General features: G+C 39.3%; 2 protein-coding genes across 6 annotated transcripts in view; one reads left to right on the top strand and one right to left on the bottom strand.

Annotated features, from left to right (window-relative positions):
* fancl (FA complementation group L) overlaps window positions 1-18,853 on the bottom strand; it is a 59,868-nt gene that overhangs the window by 21,874 nt on the left and 19,141 nt on the right. Inside the window, exons 13-14 of one of the 2 annotated variants that reach the window (XM_078793854.1) lie at window positions 18,689-18,760; window positions 1,928-1,960 (exon numbers count right to left, since the gene is read on the bottom strand). In XM_078793854.1, the coding sequence (XP_078649980.1) occupies window positions 1,928-1,960; window positions 18,689-18,760 (105 nt within the window). Of the gene's footprint in view, window positions 1-1,927; window positions 1,961-17,286; window positions 18,344-18,688; window positions 18,761-18,853 lie in introns of those variants that run through there. The other variant, XM_058063624.2, reaches the window with a different exon arrangement.
* LOC131110449 (serine/threonine-protein kinase VRK1) lies at window positions 953-18,770 on the top strand. Of its 4 annotated transcripts, none has more exons than XM_058063590.2 (14): window positions 953-1,126; window positions 1,632-1,766; window positions 2,674-2,729; window positions 2,945-3,014; window positions 4,019-4,106; window positions 4,686-4,794; window positions 5,896-5,988; window positions 6,819-6,951; window positions 9,971-10,091; window positions 11,440-11,498; window positions 12,797-12,975; window positions 14,469-14,609; window positions 17,599-17,781; window positions 17,885-18,770. In XM_058063590.2, the coding sequence occupies exons 2-14, from the start codon at window positions 1,637-1,639 to the stop codon at window positions 18,152-18,154; spliced, it is 1,632 nt and encodes a 543-aa protein (XP_057919573.2). In that variant the 5' UTR covers window positions 953-1,126; window positions 1,632-1,636; the 3' UTR covers window positions 18,155-18,770. The 4 variants fall into 4 exon arrangements, with proteins under 4 accessions (XP_057919573.2, XP_057919593.2, XP_057919562.2 ...); XM_058063579.2 differs by having other exon boundaries at window positions 956-1,126; window positions 14,463-14,609; window positions 17,885-18,766; XM_058063610.2 differs by lacking the exon at window positions 17,885-18,770 and having other exon boundaries at window positions 17,599-17,835.

Below are 18,853 nucleotides of genomic sequence, written 5' to 3'. Positions count from 1 at the left end.
GTTAGCACAGACCTCACAGCTAGGAGACCCGTGTTCAATTCCACCTTCGGCCATCTCTGTGTGGAGTTTGCATCCGTGGGTTTTTTCCGGTTTCCTCCCACATTCCAAAAACATGCTAGGGGTGCTGGAGCCTATCCCAGCTGTCTTCAAGCAAGGACTGGTGGCCAGCCAATCACAGGGCACATATAGACAAACAACCATTCACACTCACATTCATACCTATGGACAATTTGGAGTCGCTAATTAACCTAATTAATATTGGGAAATGAAATTGGCGTTTAAATTACAATGTTCAATTTTTGGCAACACACATCAATTATACACTTGTGGGACAATTGAGACTTAGAGTATTTAAAATGGATAGTATGGGCTCTTTAATGTATAACTTGTTTCTGAATATTTGTTGATAATTTTTATTCACTTACCATAAAAATGATCATTGAACGAGCATTGAATATGGAAATTTAGACACTAAAATATCTTTGTAAAATGTCATTATATTTTGTTGTAATTTGTTGTGGTAATACAGTTTGAGAAATAGCAAAATAAAAATGCCATAAATGTATGGAAAGTGCTTGAAAGTGTTTTCAATTGAACGTTTAATATATAACATGTTTCTGAATATTTGTTGATAATTTTTCTTTCTCAGTTACCATAAAAAATGATCATTGAATGAGCATTGAATATGGAATTTTAGACACTAAAATATCTTAGTAAAATAAATAAAAAAATAAATATATATATTTTTTAAATAAATAAATGTATGGAAAGTGCTTGAGGGTTTTCAATTGAACGTTTAAAATACATAAACTGTACAGTTTGTAGTCTTTTCACGCCCAACGGAAGCCAATCACGCGTTTTCTCTCTCACACGGCGGGACGAAGCATTTCTATTGGCCCTTGGTTGAACCTTTGTCGTCTTGTGATTGGCTAGATACTGCAGCGGAAGAGACAAACTTCAGGAAGTGAAATTTCTTCAGTCACTTCATTGTGTTGTTTTGTTTTGTTTTAAACCAGACAGGACAAGTTTTGTAAATTGGAAATGTATTAGCATGTGAGCTGCCGACGTCAGCCCCATTATAACTTTCTTACAGAGACACTGACGAAACTGCGAATTTTCCCAGCAGGTTGGTACATTATGTTTTTAGCGTCGAAGCTACTTGCATGGCTAAGATAGCAGCGATTTGAAGGTAATATTAAACCGCAACATGTCTGTACAACTGAGGGGACTGTAGCTCTCTTCGTGGTTTGTATCATAAGGTTTATGTGACAAAACTGTTTATTATTCGAACTCAAAGTCAAATTATGGTTCTTCCAGACAGGATGACGTTAGATATTATTTGTAGCGATACCTCTACAGACTTGCTAACCTCAATGTAATTGCTACATTTAAGGCCACTAACTAACAATATAATTATTATAATAGTTATGCTAATATTCGACTTTGTTCTCACATACTGTATATTGGCATTTTAAATCACCTCATAAGGTATTGTGTAGAATTGAGTGTATGAGTTGCTCAATAGTAACTATAAAGAACATGATAGCTTTTATACAGACAGTATAAACTATGTGCTTTGATGAGAAAGGAACATTTTGACATGACACATGATATTTTGTAATATGTTAAAGGTTCAATGGCACTGCCTAAAAAGAAGGCATTACCAAAACCGCTGCCAGACGGCTTCATACTGACTGACATGGAGAAGAGGAAATGGAGGCTGGGGAACATCATTGGTCAAGGTGGCTTCGGACTGATCTACCTCGGTAATCAACACACGTGTTTCATAACACTTTTACTAGGAGCGTAATGGCCGCTAACTTAAATTAGGAGAATTTCATTTGTGGGGTTAGCCAGATTAATGATGTCACACTTAGATTAAATACATTACAATTACTGTAGAACAGGGGTGTCAAACTCAATTTACCTGGGGGCCACTGGAGCTAGGGTCTGGGCGAGGCTGGGCCGCATCAGGTTTTCAAAAAAAAAAAACGCATTTATTAAAAACAGAAAAATGAATAAACTTTGCTTTGGTTCCGATTTTCTACAAGAAAAGCTCTGATAAAACATTCCACTGTTCTCAAGTATCTTAATTTTTATTTTTCTACACAAAATAAGATGAAAAATAAATAAATCAAGAATAAAGAAAATCAGTCAATCAGTAATAAATATGATAATAATAATAATAATAAAACACCAAATAATAAAAACTTAAGAAACCACATATAGTTGGTGGGTAGACAAATTATTTTTTTTCAGATTAAAATAAACAAAGCATTATTAGAGCCCTGTAGACATGACAAAACACGACTATAGTCACATTTATACTCTTTTTATTTACAACATATTGCGCAACTGCAGGGTCTTGAGACACATGCTAACTCGCAAACTAGAGAGCTAGCGACCTAAACGGTAGCCTTCAAGTTATTTCCTTTAAACTTCAATAGCCAAAAACTTACCACTTCCACACGGATAGGGAGGATAACTATTAACAGTTATTTAACCTTTAACATTAAACTTTCATATCAAGGCGGGGGCCTCAAACTACAGTAGTTGTGGGCCGCGTGTTTGAGACCCCTGCTGTAGACCGTCATGGTGTATAATAAATGTATGACATAATAAAATGCCTGTGTGTCGTCTTCTCATTCTTTTCTGTTTCATATCAACTTTAAGCATCCAACAACATAGGCGGGCCTGTTTCAGCGGACAGCGATTATGTGATAAAATTGGTAAGTGTAATTGTAATAAAATCTATTGTTAGATTTCTGTATAGAAAACTACATATAAAATTAAATCAAGCGAACTAATATAATGATAGGAGAATCACCCAAGTCATATATTATAGCTTCACGGACACAGTCTTTATTACCAATACTACGGATATGCTGTAGACTCGAGATCATTGTGTTTGATGACTTGAGCTTATATGGCTTGTTTTTTGCAGGAGTACCAAGATAATGGCCCCTTGTTCTCTGAGCTCAAGTTCTACCAGAGGGCAGCCAAACCAGAGAGCAGTGAGTACTAGAACATGTCAGGGCAGCAGCTTGTTGCCACACAAGTGCGCTCGGATGAAGATGTCTGCTGACACAGAAGCTCTTCTACCTGACTCGGAAGTGACAGTTAGCTTCCTCTCTTGTTTGATTTTACCGACATCTTAATCCAGAGGAGACGCAGCGATAGGAACCTCTCGCACATTGTGATTTACGAGCCTCAACCAAGCCACTGACCAGATGTCAGTTTGGTTGTTTGCCAGTCAAACCAGCAGCCATTACCCACTGGGCCAGATTTTGCCGTGCATGGCTTGCATTACATTGTTGGACTTGCAAGGTTTAATCAGCTCATCCATTAACAGGAATCTGAAATCTTTTTCACACCACTATGGCGACAGTTGAACCTTGGTTAGTGTACGCCCCAGTGAAACACTCTTCCAACATCAAAAATGTCTGCAAATATTCTGCCTCTATTTGCGTACATTTTCCGTTAGCGTGCATTATGATGTGCTTTTGTTTGTTTTTTTTATGTTATTAATGCACTGCATGAGTGGAACAAAACATGTGAAAGTCAAACCCGCCTTCCGTTCCCAGCTCTGTCCTCTATGATGACTTTGCAGTTTTTTCTTTACAAACCGTTACACCTTAAGTCTCTAAGATTTTCTTTTGATTATTGCTGCAAAATAAGCCTAAATGGAGCCAAAGAAAGTTGGAAGTGCCAGTATTTGGTAAAGAAGATGATAAACACTCAAAAATAACTCAAGTTTGTGTCCGTGTTGATCTGTTTTTGCCCCTTCTGCCTTATCACCGTTGTTTGTTTAATTTATTTCAAGCAAAACATACAACAGAATATATACAAAAATAGCACAATCAAGTTCAACTTGACTGGAACAAATTAATTGGATTTGTATTGAGTTTTTTTTTTTTTTAATTTATGGACAATTTGATTCATTTAAAGTACATTTTGTTTTGACACCAACTTGGAATGGATTAATGACTTCTGAATCATTTGTCTGACTTGGTTACAGTTCAAAAATGGATGAGAAGTGGAAGACCAGACCACCTTGGCATACCGACATACTGGGGAACAGGGCAGGCTGAGCATAATGACCTCAGGTATTGATATATCCGGATATTAATGCGAGGCTGAGTTTTGATGTACATGTGAGACTTCAGATCCAGGTAGACTATTAGTCAAAAAATATGAACATTTTGCTGATTTTTGGCCTAAAGTAGTCATTTTCAAACATAAAATGACCAAATCAGTGAAGATGCAAATATAAGGAGTTAATAAGACTAAGTAATAAGTATTTACACCCCCTGCGATTTTGCAAGTTTGCAAGAAAATAGGGAGAGATCTGAAATTTTTCACTCTTAGAGACATAATCTAAAAAAAAAAAATCACATATGATTTTTAAAAATTATTTCTTTGTAAATTACTATGGTTCATAAGTATTTGCACCCTTGAGATAATCAGTGCTAATATTTAGTGCAGAAGCCGTTGTTTGCAATTACAGACGTCAAACGTTTCCTGTAGTTCCTCACCAGGTTTGCACATACACCAACAGGGATTTTGGCCCACTGGTCTACACAAATCCTGTCTAGATCTGTCACGTTAAGCTGATATCAATTGGCTACATTGGCTCGGAAACCCTGTATGTGTTCGCACACGCTGAGCTTGTCCTCTTTGTTTAGGTATCGGTTTATGGTTATGGAACGGCTGGGCACTGACCTGCAGAAAATCTGTGAGCGCAATGGAGGTCGACTTAAGAAGGCTAGTGTGCTACGAATTGGTCAAGTAATGGTGAGTTACCAAGACCTCACCTGCCAACGTGTATGAGTTTTCACACTCTACACACATTTTGACCCTTAAGTACACTTGTAGGTATTTATTTTGTTGCATTTCGCCGGTTTCAATTTCGAGTTCAGTCTTTGAAAACTGGATTATGCTCCTGTCTCGGGGCACCAGTTTTACCTTGATAACAATAAACGCACGATAGATTGCTAACCACTGTAATTTTTTTATTATCTGAAAATAATTGCAGGAAAATAACTGTTTTTCTTATTGGTGTTATCTTTTTATCTTATTGATTCTATTGATTTTTTTATTGACCAACTGGCGCACATTACTTAAAAGTCTAAAGAATCCTTGTAACCATTCAAGAACCATTCATGATGTGCTATATACATATATCACTATATTGACACTTACTATGTACTAGTACTACTTACTATGGTACACATTATGTCATTGGATGCTCATATCACCTCGTACCAAATTACGAGGTGTATTATTAAAAAAAATAATAATTAAAAAAAAACCCTTAAACTGTATTATGGAAAGCAGGAAGTGAACAAATGTAACAGTTGCTGATTGTAAAAGTACCAGATGGAGGGGTAGGATTTTGGACTTTTGGACATGTGGAACTGTGAACTGATTATGTGATGCATTCAATTGTAATCTGATGCATGTTCAAATGAAATTAAACCATTACCATAAACAGTCAAAATAGCTTGCATGACTTGAACAATGGCACATACAACAGGAGAAAAATGTGCAAATGTCTAGTGTAATATGTGCAAAGCTGAGCCGGAAGGCAAAGCTCTCAATTTACCGGTCGATCTATGTTCATGGGTTTTGGGTCGTGACCGAAAGAACGAGATCGCGGATAAGCGACTGAAATTAGTTCCCTCCATAGGGCAGCTGGACTCGCCCTAAGAGTTACTTTTTTTTTTTAGATGTCATGAGCATTTTCATTAAGCAGTCAGTTTCCATTAAAAAGCACATAAAACATTTGAATTGGCTACAAACTTTTTTTTCTCAAGCCATGCCTAAAAGAGAGTTGCACTACCATACTGATGTTTTGCTGAATGAAATACAGCACATTGCTTTGTTTATTTCTAGGTGGATACTTTGGAGTTTATGCATGACAATGAGTACGTCCATGCAGATATCAAAGCTTCCAACCTCATGCTGGGTTACAGAGACCCTCAAAAGGTTAGTCCACAATATATCTCTCTTGACTTCATTCCCAGACAGAAAACTAGGGATTTCTCCATCAACTTTGGGAACCAGATCTGATTTTTTTTTTTTTTGGCCTCTGATACGGTTTTGAGTCCATATCAGATACTAATATAGACTAGGGGAACACATTTTCCATTAAATGTAGAATTAGCTCGTAATGTTGTAAATCACATGAAATAAAACTGTTACAAAGAATGAAAGGGCAGCTTCACTTCAATATATATTATGAAAAATAGTCAAATCACATAAGGTGCAGTATTGTAAAATATAATGCTATGGGACAAACGTCAGCGCCTTATAGATATTTGTTTTGTTTTAAATGATGTGTTTACTTGTACTTTTTTTGTACAACTAAGGTAAGGCAGTGTTCGAAATGTAGCCTGGATACATTCTAAAAGACGATAATACTCCAGAATCCACGATCAAGATTTGCTGGTTGTTTTTGCAATACATTTGCCTACCTTTTCAATGATCTGCTAGTACCGCCCCTCGAAAATTGCAGACATTGCAAGTGGCTTTAAGACTATTTTCATTTACAATGCAGAAGTACTTCCACATGGCTGATATGGCTTTGTTTACTTTCCATCCTGCTACAAAAAAAACTGCTGTAAAGATCAGGACTAGCTCATCGTCCGATCAATAACAAAACTCAAAAAATCAACCCGACCCCAAACATCTTTACTAAATACCGTTGTAAAATCACTTTGATTCAATATACAATGCACTATGAAAAAGATAAATCACCATAGTTCATCTGTTTTGGCTTCTTTGTAATAAATACATGTCCTATTTTTGTGTTTTAGGTCTACTTAGTCGACTATGGGCTGTCCTACAGGTACTGCCCTGAAGGAGTCCATAAACCGTATAAGGAAAACCCAAAGAAAGGCCACAATGGAACCATTGAGTACACGAGTCTTGATGCCCACAGAGGTGTTGGTAGGTTGTAGCCACTGGTAGTGTTTTCTTTTGGTAGCGCCTCAAAGTAAGGGATGTTCTCATAAGGGTTTTATGGTGCCGATACTGATCTCGATCATCCATGAGTGAAATCGGGCGATACCAATACCGATCACAATGATGAAGCTAACTGCTAATATTCTTTTCCACCACAATCAGTGGATCGTTACACACAAAAAACGTGTAATGTTGTGTCAAGATTGTCTGCACTCAATAAGGGCGGACCTACGTTCCCGCTTTTTGAGTTTGGATACGGTAGGTTAGGGGTCTCCAACCAGTAGCTCATTAGCTACCAGTGCCTCCTAACCACTTTTCAAGCAGCCCTCCAAAGGGTTTATACATTTATTATCAACTTATCTATACCAACAAAATTAGAAAGTGTTCGGCAGTAGTCCGGAAGTCCTCGGGAGCACTTGGGAGTGGGACCATTCACAGCGGCGTGGGCGTGCCTGAAGGCACCGGGATGTGGGTGGAATAAATTAAAACAGACCATTTTTCGAAAGCCAAGGAAATATAGCTGGAATAGGTGCAGATTCTGGAAGATCTACAAAGCTTTCTGAGCGGACTGTTGACTATCTAAAAGTTTTTGCACAGTCTTTAACCTGGTCTTTGTGTTTTGGAACACCAATTTTAGTTGGGGGGGAATATTATTATTATTATTATTTTGTACAGTTAATGTAGTACTCAAATCAGTGTTACATATGCGTTTGGCTACACTTAGCATATATTGCTTTGAAGTATTTATTTGCACCCTACTTGTCCACGTCTCTTGACTAACATTGACAAAACAATAACTGGCAAATCCCCTCCACGTGTCCTCCTTTGTATTGACCATTGATTGTCCATCCACCGTACCGACAGAATTTCTAGTCTTTGTTCAACAAGCTTCTAATTAGCTGAAGTCATAACCTGCAACATAATTTGCCCCCCCCCTGTTAATTAGCGATTTGGATGGTTGGTTAGCATGAGGCATGAGCCACACATGACTTCCATGCTTGCTAACTCCCATCACCAAGCAGATCAATACTGTCCGTTTACTCGGTCACACACGATGCCGACCAGCATGATCAATACATCTAATAATACTGACATGTCAGCAATGCCAATAAAATTGTACATTTGTAATTCAAATGGAGCAATATGCACTGACGAAAAATATTTGTGACAATTTTTTTTTTGTTACATTTTTTTGGTTTGAATGATCTCTGGACGCAACATAATCCAAATTTATCTTACATACCGCAAGCCCAAAACAGACAACCAATATCAGTTGTTATTGTTGCTAATTTGGCTTTGATTGTAGTTCTTGATGTTTTTATTGTTCACGACAAATACCGTGTTAGACTGGCATGTGTGCACTGGTTCGAACAATAACAAGGTGGAGGCTGGTTAGCTAGCTTAGTCTGGCTCTATGTATTAGCATTAGGGAAAATGTATTTCATTTAGAGAGTAGTGTGTGTTTGCGTGTGTCTGTGTCCAGATTCACCTCCCAGTAAACTACCAATCACTGTTAGTATGCAAATGAGCAAAGACGCCGCAAAATAAAGATTAATATAATGTTGGTTGGTTGTTAAAATCTGGATGGTCGAGGGCTGGACACACAGCTAACAACAAAACACTCTTTGGGGGAAAAAAAGTTCTGGAGCATGGTGTGTGTGAATGTATAAAGCCCTGATTTCTGGTTGCATTGAAATGTGCCTGACACTCTGAAAGACCTGTCTCTGAGGTTTTGGTGAAGGGTATGCACTGTGGGCCTGTCAGCCAAGTTACCACTGCACAGGGTGCGCTTCCCGAGTACCAAGAAAAGACCAGGTCGAAACTGGCGATCTTTCAGGGCACCTCTGGTGCGCCGTTTTTTTCGTGAAATTTTCACTGCGCCCAACCGAAAATGGAGAAACCTCCCCTGGTGCACTGTGACGCCCATCTAAACACAACCCAGTCTACGAAATTACCAAATTGGCCGCGCACTGTGGTCCGCTGGATGAAATTACCATTGTTCTACCGTGCGCCACCTTGCACTGCGCCAGTTTGGGGACGCCACCAAACTCATCTCTTGATTTTGTCCGGCTCACATTGCCACAGTGACAAAGATCTAAATTTAATTGGTCACGGGTCCGCAAGGGGCCATCACTGGGTCCGGATCCAGACCGAGCTCTGCCATTTTGGTGATGGCTGGACTAAGGATTTTTGAAGTTGAATCTCATCTGTTACATTTTGCCTGGAGTTGACTAATTACTCGTTTTAAATGATATGATAATGATGTGCCATGTTGGTTGTTAACACAAATCTGGCAGATTTTTTATCAAAATCGGCGATGTAAAAAAAATCCATGTTCACTAGCATCCATGGGAACCCCCATGTAGTCAGAATGCTGTACTAACTCTCACCATCAAATCCCTCAAAGATGAATCAGTCCAAATTAATAAATGCCAACACAGTTACGCCAAGCCTGTTCTCGTGCAGTCAGATTACCACCATCCTACTCAGTGTAATCTTGTCCAGGGTAACGGACCATGCCCCCCCCCCCCCCCCCTTTAGACCTCACTGTTGGCTAGGGAGGATCAATGCCAGCCATGGCCCAGGGAGGAGATTTTTTCCCCCTCAGATGAAGCAAGTCGATATGTAATTTCTCCAAAGACGTGTGACGGCCATTATTGTATTGAGCTGCGAAAACTCCCCGGGCTCGACCCCTCTGGATGGACTTGGTTTACGAGTATTGATGGACTTCACACATTAATGTAGATCCATGCAGTCTTTCCCTCATACACAGAGTAAGATGCAACTACTCTTTAGTTTATTGCATATTTTTAGTTCTGTTTGTACTCATTTGAAAGTACAACGGATTATTCCTTTAACGTTTTTGAAGACTATTTCTAAGGTTTAAGTCTCCAACTTTTTAGTGTCAACATCACATCACTGTGACATTCATGTATGACATTCGTGTTATAAACATAGCATAATAAAAACCATGGTTTGCTTTTCTGTTTAAAAAAAAATGTAGTTCCATCAAGACGTGGAGACTTACAGATTCTCGGTTTTTGTCTACTTCACTGGTTAACTGGATCGCTTCCCTGGGACAACGTTCTCAAAAACCCAGCTGATGTTATGGAGGCCAAAACCAGGTAGGTGGCTTGCAACTTTGGACATTGATGCAGTACTCTGGAGCATGGTGTGTGTGAATGTATAAAGCCCTGATTTCTGGTTGCATTGAAATGTGCCTGACACTCTAAAAGACCTGTCTGTGAGGACATTGATGCAGTACTCTCCGTAAAGTACACATTCTCTTGGGTTCCTGATCTAAAAAAATCAAGGTTCACCTTGAAAATAGATTTAATTATTACACTGTTTATTGTTTTCTCCGGTTTCCTCCCACATTCCAAAAACATGCTAGGTTAATTAGCGACTCCAAATTGTCCATAGGTATGAATGTGAGTGTGAATGGTTGTTTGTCTATATGTGCCCTGTGATTGGCTGGCTCCAGCATGCCTGCGACCATTGTGCGGATAAGCGGTAGAAAATGAATGAATGTTAAATTATTTTTTTGGGTGCACAAGTTTGAAATATTTTGGATTTTATTGAAAACAACATTAACCTGAAATAGGCTCTTTATCATGAAAATTTAAGACCATCACTAAAAAAAAAATACAAAAACTCTCCAAACCAGAACAAACAAATTTCTCAGTAGGACTCAGTAATGAGTAGCTCCACAATTTTTTGCCGTTCATAACATAAAAACACAAACATGCATAAAATATAAACTTTATATAATTGTACATTATTTTGTAAATGAAATAGTGGCCCGTATTTCCGAACTTTATTTACAATCGCATATAACTCTTATTTAGTTACACGTACATGACGGCCGGTCAAACACAGACACATTAAACACATATAAAATATCAAAACAATATGAAACGTAATATAAATAATATACAGCATTCCCGGTCGGAAAGGTACCCCTTTTTTGTTTTTTGACCCATCCAATTTCCGATACTTATTGCCAAACATATATTTAATGTATTTATTATTATAACTGGACTAAAATGTTAAAAATCTGGACTGAAATGTGACTAAAACAAGAAGCGCTTTTAAATAAAAGGTCTGTCAAAAAAAGTACTGCAGAAAATACGACATTGGCTATAAAAAACTTGCAAAGACAAACAGATTTAATTTAATATAATGAGGTAAAAAAAAAATAATTACATTCAAAACTGGGTTCTTGAACGCCACATAGAACGGGAAGGTATTTTCCACTATTGGAGTTCAATTCTAAAACAGCATAACACATGCAGTTAAATGATATTTATGTCATGTCGTGATATGAATCTGCAGTATTAGTTTGCTTGAAAGTAGCTCATTGCCGCCGTGTCCTTTTCCCAACCCCGCTATCGCCTCCTAAATGATTTTTACACTCATAACGTTTTCACTCCACGCTCCTTCACCGTTTTATCTGTCCCGCTCTGCACTCAGACTGATGGATCAGCTGCCAGAGTCCGTCCAGCAGCTGTCAGTGAGTGAAGCCAGCACAGGTAAGTCACAACATTCTCAATTCCGAATCTGATCTCTGTGCTTTAACGGGACTTTTCTAAATACTAATTATCATCACAGTCCTCGGACGGCATGTTGACGTCTGTTTTTTTTTTTTAAACGTGGTTGTCTATGCTAGAAAATGTTCAATTGAGAGCTTAAAGTGTGTAGCTTCCAGTTTTTGTTCTGCCTCTTTCAGTTGTTGGTTACTATTTAAACATTTGTGATCATTTTAGCTGAGCAAATAAAATTAAAAGTATTATGGTAATGGTTTTAATTTCATTTGAACATGCATCAGATTACAATTGAATGCATCACATAATCAGTTCCCAGTTCCACATGTCCAAAAGGAGTAGGAAGAAGCAAAGCTTATTAAATCCTACCCCTCCATCTGGTACTTTTACAATCAGTAACTGTTACATTTGTTCACTTCCTGCTTTCCTAATACAGTTTAAGGTTTTTTTTGTTTTTTTTTAAATAAAAATATGACATGAGCAATGATATGAGCATCCAATGCCATAATGGGTACCATAGTAAGTGTCAATATAGTGATATATATAGCACATCATGACTGGTTCAAGACTCTTCATCCTTGTATTTAGCAAACATCAACTGCTTGTATTGTTTCTTGAATTGGCTCATCGTTGTGCATTGTTTGATTTCCTTACTCAATCCATTCCATAGTTTGATTCCACATACTGAAATGCTATGGCTTTTTAACGTAGTCCTAGCATAGAAGTGTTTCAAATGTACTTCTTCCCTGAGATCATATTTCTCCTCTCTTGTAGAGAAGTATTGGATGACATTTTTAGCTAATTGGTTATTTTTAGCCTTATGTATTATTTTAGCTGTTTGAAGATGAACTATATCAGCAAGTTGAAGTATTTGTGATTTTAGAAATAAGGAGTTAGTATGTTCTCTGTAGGCGGCATTATGAATTATCCTTGCTGACCTTTTTTGCAGTACATTTAGCGAGTGAAGATTGCTTTTATAGTTATTAGCCCATATTTCTACACAATAAGTAAGATTTGGTTGAACCAGAGAGCAATAAAGAGTGTGGAGTGATTTCTGATTGAGAACAAATTTTGTTTTGTTCAATTCTGAAATATTTCTGACCACTTTATGTTGTATATTTGTAATATGTAATATGAGGTAATAAGCGCTCTCGATGACTTTAGTACCTCTGCAGATTCCTACTGGTGTCTTAGCCAATAGCCTTAGCCATCGATAGTGTTTTAGAACAACATGTATGCGATGTCGATTTCCATGTTTGACATTTCTACTTTTGTTCTGTCTGCAGCTGAGGTGGCCACATTCCTCCAGTACGTTAAAACTCTGCGCTACGATGACCAGCCTGACTACCAGCGCCTGAGACAACTGTTCGCCACTGAAGCCAAGGTAAAACTGGACTTCTCCGTACCTCAGGGACCTGGAGAGAGATCCACACCGAAGGTACTTGATCCTCAAATCAAGGGCAAGGTGAGAACATTCCAAATGTTAAGATTCCCGAGTCTACCTCTTTCTGATGAATATATCGAAACGCATAGAAATATCATAGACCCAAGTCAGTTCCAGATATGGAATTGTCAGCATGTATTGAAAATAGAAAACCTTTGGCATCATTTGATTTCACCACAAAAATTATCTTAAGACTAGAGATGTCCGATAATTATCAGCCAGATATCAGCATAAAAATGTGATATTGGTTGACATGATTTTTTTCCAGATCCTGAAAACCGAAAGCTAAAATAATGCTGAATATAACACATATGTGTTCATTCCACTACAAGAGATATGTCATTTTACACATATCGGTATTGGTATCGGCTAATATCAGTATCGGAAATCGACAGGTACACAATATCGGCACATTCTGTTTTCGGTAAAAAAGCCAATATCGGACATCCTCATCCCCTGGCATGTCCTTTCCTGGGCCCTGCTAAAAAGTTTGGGAACCACTGTGCTAATACAACTACGGTTCCCATGATGATTAGAGTGCCAAACCAGGAAGTAGTGAATTACTGAAATAGTCATGACAATAGGGCTGCACGGCGGTCGAGTGGTTAGCGTGCAGACCTCACAGCTAGGAGACCAGGGTCGAATTCCACCCTCGGCCATCTGTGTGCGGAGTTTGCATGTTCTCCCCGTGCATGCGTGGGTTTTCTCCGGGTACTCCGGTTTCCTCCCACATTCCAAAAACATGCTAGGTTAATTGGCGAAATTGTTGAAATTGATCAAATGTAGAATTACCGCAGCTTTTGTTTCCTTCAAAAAAAGAAGCAGACAAAAATGTCGCGAGTGACTTGACGCTGGGGACACGAAATGCAGGTTGGATTGCAAGGTTTATAGTGTGCGGAAAGCACTTACTATGCCTTGTGCATTTTAATTGTCCAATGATGTATTGCAAAAACAAAGTAAGGATTTTGAATTCACACCCAAAAAGGACACGTAAACGGAATTTGAAAAAATAAAAGATTTCATTGTCTAAAAAAAACAAGCAGCCGTCAATGTCAGATATATTTGACAGCGTGATGGTTTGGAGAAACAAAGCAATTTCAAGCGGCCGTTCCCTGCAGAAGGAGAACACTCATCTCCTCATGGTTCCTCTGAAAATGTCTGCCACATTTTAGCTTACGATAATACTTATACTGCCCGCAACGCTGCCTCATATATTGACCCCTTGGGCCCGGTCACTGCCCTCTTATTGGCTCCGCTTGAAAGACTCGACGACGCATACTTCCTGTCTCCAATTATTTCATTTCAGTTGGATCGTTGGTTAAACAGAAGTGGCCATTTATGGACGCTTTAGTGAAGCAGCGAGAAAGGCCGTCCCTTCGTTCATTAGTCACACGTGTCACCTTCTCAGTTATCATTTTGTGTCCTAATCGAGCTGTGAGAGGAAAAAAAAGCAGCCATTTTGATCATAATACATGAAAAAGTAAATTATATTTTTGTCATAATGAAAGTCACAGAAACCGGGAAAGGCGAAGAGCATCCCCAGACCGAAGTCCGCAGCCGCAGAGGTGAAGGATGAAGAGAACGTTGTTGCCGAGGAGACGACGAAGCCTAAACAAGTTCCAGCTTGCTACATACGAGGGCCGCCACTTCCGCAGGTATGCCGAAGGAATTATATTCCGTTACGGACCGTACTACGTCATCATGTACTCCCACGGGTACGGGAATAAAAATGAAAAACAATTAGCACTCAAAATTACAAGTGCGCCTGAACGCCTCATGGCGCGAGGAGACAGAATGTGTCAAAATTGTTCATTGCTCTGTGTCATCACAGCAACAAATAAGTAAGCGTGAGTGATTGTACTTATTGTTACACTTGAAATTATTCACCACACAGTGCAGCCGCGAAAACCTGAATAGAATTTTTTTTTTTTTAATTTATATATTTTTTTTTTCTTGAACGAATTACAGTCCCTCGCCACTTTGCGCTTTGAATTTGCGGCTTCAAAAAATATATATATTAAAGGGGGACCTATTAGGATTTTTTTTTTTGGCCCTTTGTATTGAGTTGTGGACTCCTATAGAGCAACTACACACAATAACCAGCCAAAAAAAACAAACCTTTATAGATCTTCCAGAATCTGCACCTATTCAGCTGTATTTTTTTTTAACTGTAAAACTGTATTCTCGCTTTATTAACAGAAATTATGTCATTTTTCTCACAAAATATAAAATATTTATCTTACTATTTCAGCTCTATTCATTAAATTATGACTTTTGGACTGGTGTGCGTCCCGCCAAGTATGAGCATGAACTAGACTAGAGCTGTCCTATCTAGTCTGACTGGATCATTCTTAAAAAGTCTTTTGAGTATGAACTAGACTAGAGCTGTCCTATCTAGCAAAGAAAAAAAAAAAGCATCATAGTATAATAATAATAAATCATGCTTTCTTGTTTATTGGTTGAATACAGCCTATTGCAAGTCTAAACATATGCATATTTAAGCAAATTTGACATTTTTCTAACCCATATAAAAATTATTCAGGCATACATTTGCTTTAATGAAGTACAATACTGAATAAATGTGTGATTTTATGTACTATTGTAGTTGTAAGTAATGTTACATTGACAGGAAAAAAAATATTCACCAAATTCTAGATAACTCTGATGTTAAAAATCATATTTAGAAGGTCATAAATTGGATTTACATAATGTGAAGAAATGATTTGGTTAGAGTACATTTTACCTTGGATCTTCTTGAATGGGTTAATAATGATGCTAACCAAAAACCACCGGCAAAGTGAAACCACATGGTGACCTTTTTCCGGGCAGGGATTTATGTATTTTTAATGTATTTGTGCTGCAGGATGCATGCTAGTTCCTCAGGTTAGTTTGCTATCTGAAGCATCAGCAGTTGTTTGTTTACAAAAACACGGGCCGTCTCCTCAGACCTGTCAGGCTATCGTGATGCTGAGAAAGGAGGAAAGCTCTTACTCTGCTGTTAGTGTGGCTCTAACGAGGACGGAAAAGGGAGTGTGTACTTTGAAAAAGCCCCCTCAGGTTGTCAACTGGCAGTGGCGCTAAATAGTTGTCGTCAAGAATATTTCATCAATATTCTTTACTTTTCAAGAAAGGCTTTGGAAAACTTTGGCATCTTGTTTGCCTCGTCAGGCGGAATCCCAGTGTTAACTTCCCAAGCTTAAAAACACAACCCATCATTAAGTGGAATCCCAATGCCGTTTGACACCCCTGCACAACCTGAAGCGGCATTGTTCCATTGAAGGAAAAAGCATCCTAAATGTGATGGTTCCCCCTTCCGCTGTGCTGTGTGGAAAACCTCTCAGATGCGATTTGTTTGCAAAGTTGGAAGCCGTCGGGACCGCCAAGGTTACATTTCTTATAATGGAGAATAATGATAATAATTCCACCTTTCAATGTCCCATGGTTGGTGCTCTCCTGCAAATTCCAAACCGTCAATTTTGTAGTGTTGAAGCGGGTCTACGCTGCATGGAGAACCGAGTTCGATTCCACCCTTGGCCATCTCTGTGTGGAGTTTGCATGTTCTCCCCGCCCGTGCATGCGCGGGTTTTCTCCGGGTACTCCGGTTTCCTCCCACATTCCAAAAACATGCTAGGTTAATTAGCGACTCCAAATTGTCCATAGGTATGAATGTGAGTGTGAATGGTTGTTTGTCTATATGTGCTCTCTGATTGGCTGGCCACCAGTCCAGGTGGTTTAGGTAGTCCCCGCCTCTCGCCCGAAGACAGCTGGGATAGGCTCCAGCACTCCCGCGAATGAATGAATGAATGAATGAAGCAGGTCTATATTGAAATTTTTTCTTACAACCTTCATTTTGGACAAGGATGGTTCCATTTTGACGGATTGCTTGATTTTTGGGAGTCTACCACCTCTTGACTTTTTTTGTCCCATAACTGTCAGGATCTTTGAAGTTTCAAAGACTTGCTTATGCAACTCAACAGCAAATGACATTCAAGTCAAGATTTAGACTTTTAATGGCTGTGGTCCGAAGCGTTTGCTTCATTTTCTACCGTTTATCCTCCCAGCTGTCTTCGGGGAAGAGGCGGGACTGGTCACCAGCCGATCACAGGGCACATATAGACAAACAACCATTCACACTCACATTCATACCTATGGACAATTTGGAGTCGCTAATTAACCTAGCATGTTTTTGGAATGTGGGAGGAAACCGGACTACCCGGAGAAAACCCACGCATGCACGGGGAGAACATGCAAACTCCACACAGAGATGGGCGAGGGTGGAATTGGACTCGGGTCTCCTAGCTGTGAGGTCTGTGTCCTAACCACTCGACATTTGGGTCTGATATGAGAATATGAATATGAGACCAACTTTGATTTCCAGGCATTCCCATTTGGAAGAGGATAGCACTTTTTTCCAATTGTCATGTGATGCGTTCCAATATTTTTGGGTGTGTTCAAAGAAAAGTTCCCATTGCAAATACCCAGAAATTAGAAGTCATTTGGGCTCATGTTTAGATGTCAAACCCAAATCTACAGGACCATCATCACTCCTGTAGGCCACCGTACTTTATCATCGTTTGTTTGAAGGGTGTCAACAATGACGTTAAACATTCTAGCCTCAATGCTAATTATTGTTTTTTTTAATAGAAGAAGGATGAAGTCCAGAGATCACTGAGGCAAAAGACTCCGACTGCGAGATCTTACAAAGAAGGCACATCGGCTGACAATGATGATGTTAATGCTAATGGAAAGGAGCAGCCGAGAAGTAAACCCATCGACCCGCGCTACTTGAAGGGCCCTCCAATCGGACTCCGAGAAGGACCTGAAAAGGTGTGAGGTCGAGACCGCTGCTCCCCGCTAAGAACCGAATAAAAGACATTTTAACCAAGCATGTTTTTGTTTATTTGAATCATTGACTTCCCCTTTTTAACAGAACGCAAACTCCATCAGGGAATGCGGGAGTACGGACCAACTCTGGAGCCGGGAATTCCGAAGGAGCCAAAGCGGAACGTTCCCCAGCCGTGAGACTCACAGCTTCGCTCGCGCGGCTGAAGAAGAGGATAACTACGACGACGATGGTGATGGTGGTGATGGTGGTGGATCTCAGCAGCCGGAAGAGCAAAGCGCTTTGTCTCGCGTGATTTACTGCTCGGTGTCCATGGCCGCCGCCTTACTCCTGGCTGCCGGAGCCTCCTTGATTTAACGTCTCGGGAACCTCAGGAAAGGTTCTCAGCTAGAATTTTTTTTTATTTTATTTTTTTTTCTTCCCCCAGCAGGTAAAAGATGTGCATCTCCTTTTGGGTTTAATTGCTTTGAAGCGTTTTCCTTAGGTTCAACTGGCCCGCAAAGCCACTTCTCAGGACTTGTAAGCTGCCATTTTCACAGTAATGGGCTGAAATGGAAGGAGTTGTACTTATTAAAGAGCCAAATGCTTTCTGAAGGATACTTTACAACAATGCCGTGGAGTGCACTCATTTCCCCGACTAAGCTATCAAATACACTGCGAGCCGCACAAATAAGTCCATCTTTGACTTTGATTCAATGACACGCCGCATTCACTGGCAAATACTTTACTCACTTTATAAGTAGATTGACTAAAACTGAATGCCTTTCAGGAAAGAGAAGGCCATGTGATGTATTGAGCTATGCTAATTAAGTATGCTGAATATCTATTGACTCCCCAAGCAAAGGCCTTTATGAAGGCGGCTGTCAGTCAAACGGCAAAGTGTAGGCGTACCTTGCCGCAGTAAGGACACTCTCCAAAAACCGTGTTAAAACTCTGGCGGCTGGCGGGCAGCGTGCGGAGCCACTGAAAGGAAAAGACAAAAGAGAAAAGACTACTTAATCAAATCGTCACCTTGGATCTGATGTGCCAGTGTCAAGTGATAACACTTGCTTCCAT

The sequence above is a fragment of the Doryrhamphus excisus genome, linkage group LG10 (genome assembly GCF_037039965.1).
Source record: "Doryrhamphus excisus strain RoL-2023G ecotype Guam linkage group LG10, RoL_Dexc_Guam_v1.1, whole genome shotgun sequence".
Taxonomy (NCBI): domain Eukaryota; kingdom Metazoa; phylum Chordata; class Actinopteri; order Syngnathiformes; family Syngnathidae; genus Doryrhamphus; species Doryrhamphus excisus.
This window is presented reverse-complemented; position numbering and strand designations above follow the sequence as displayed.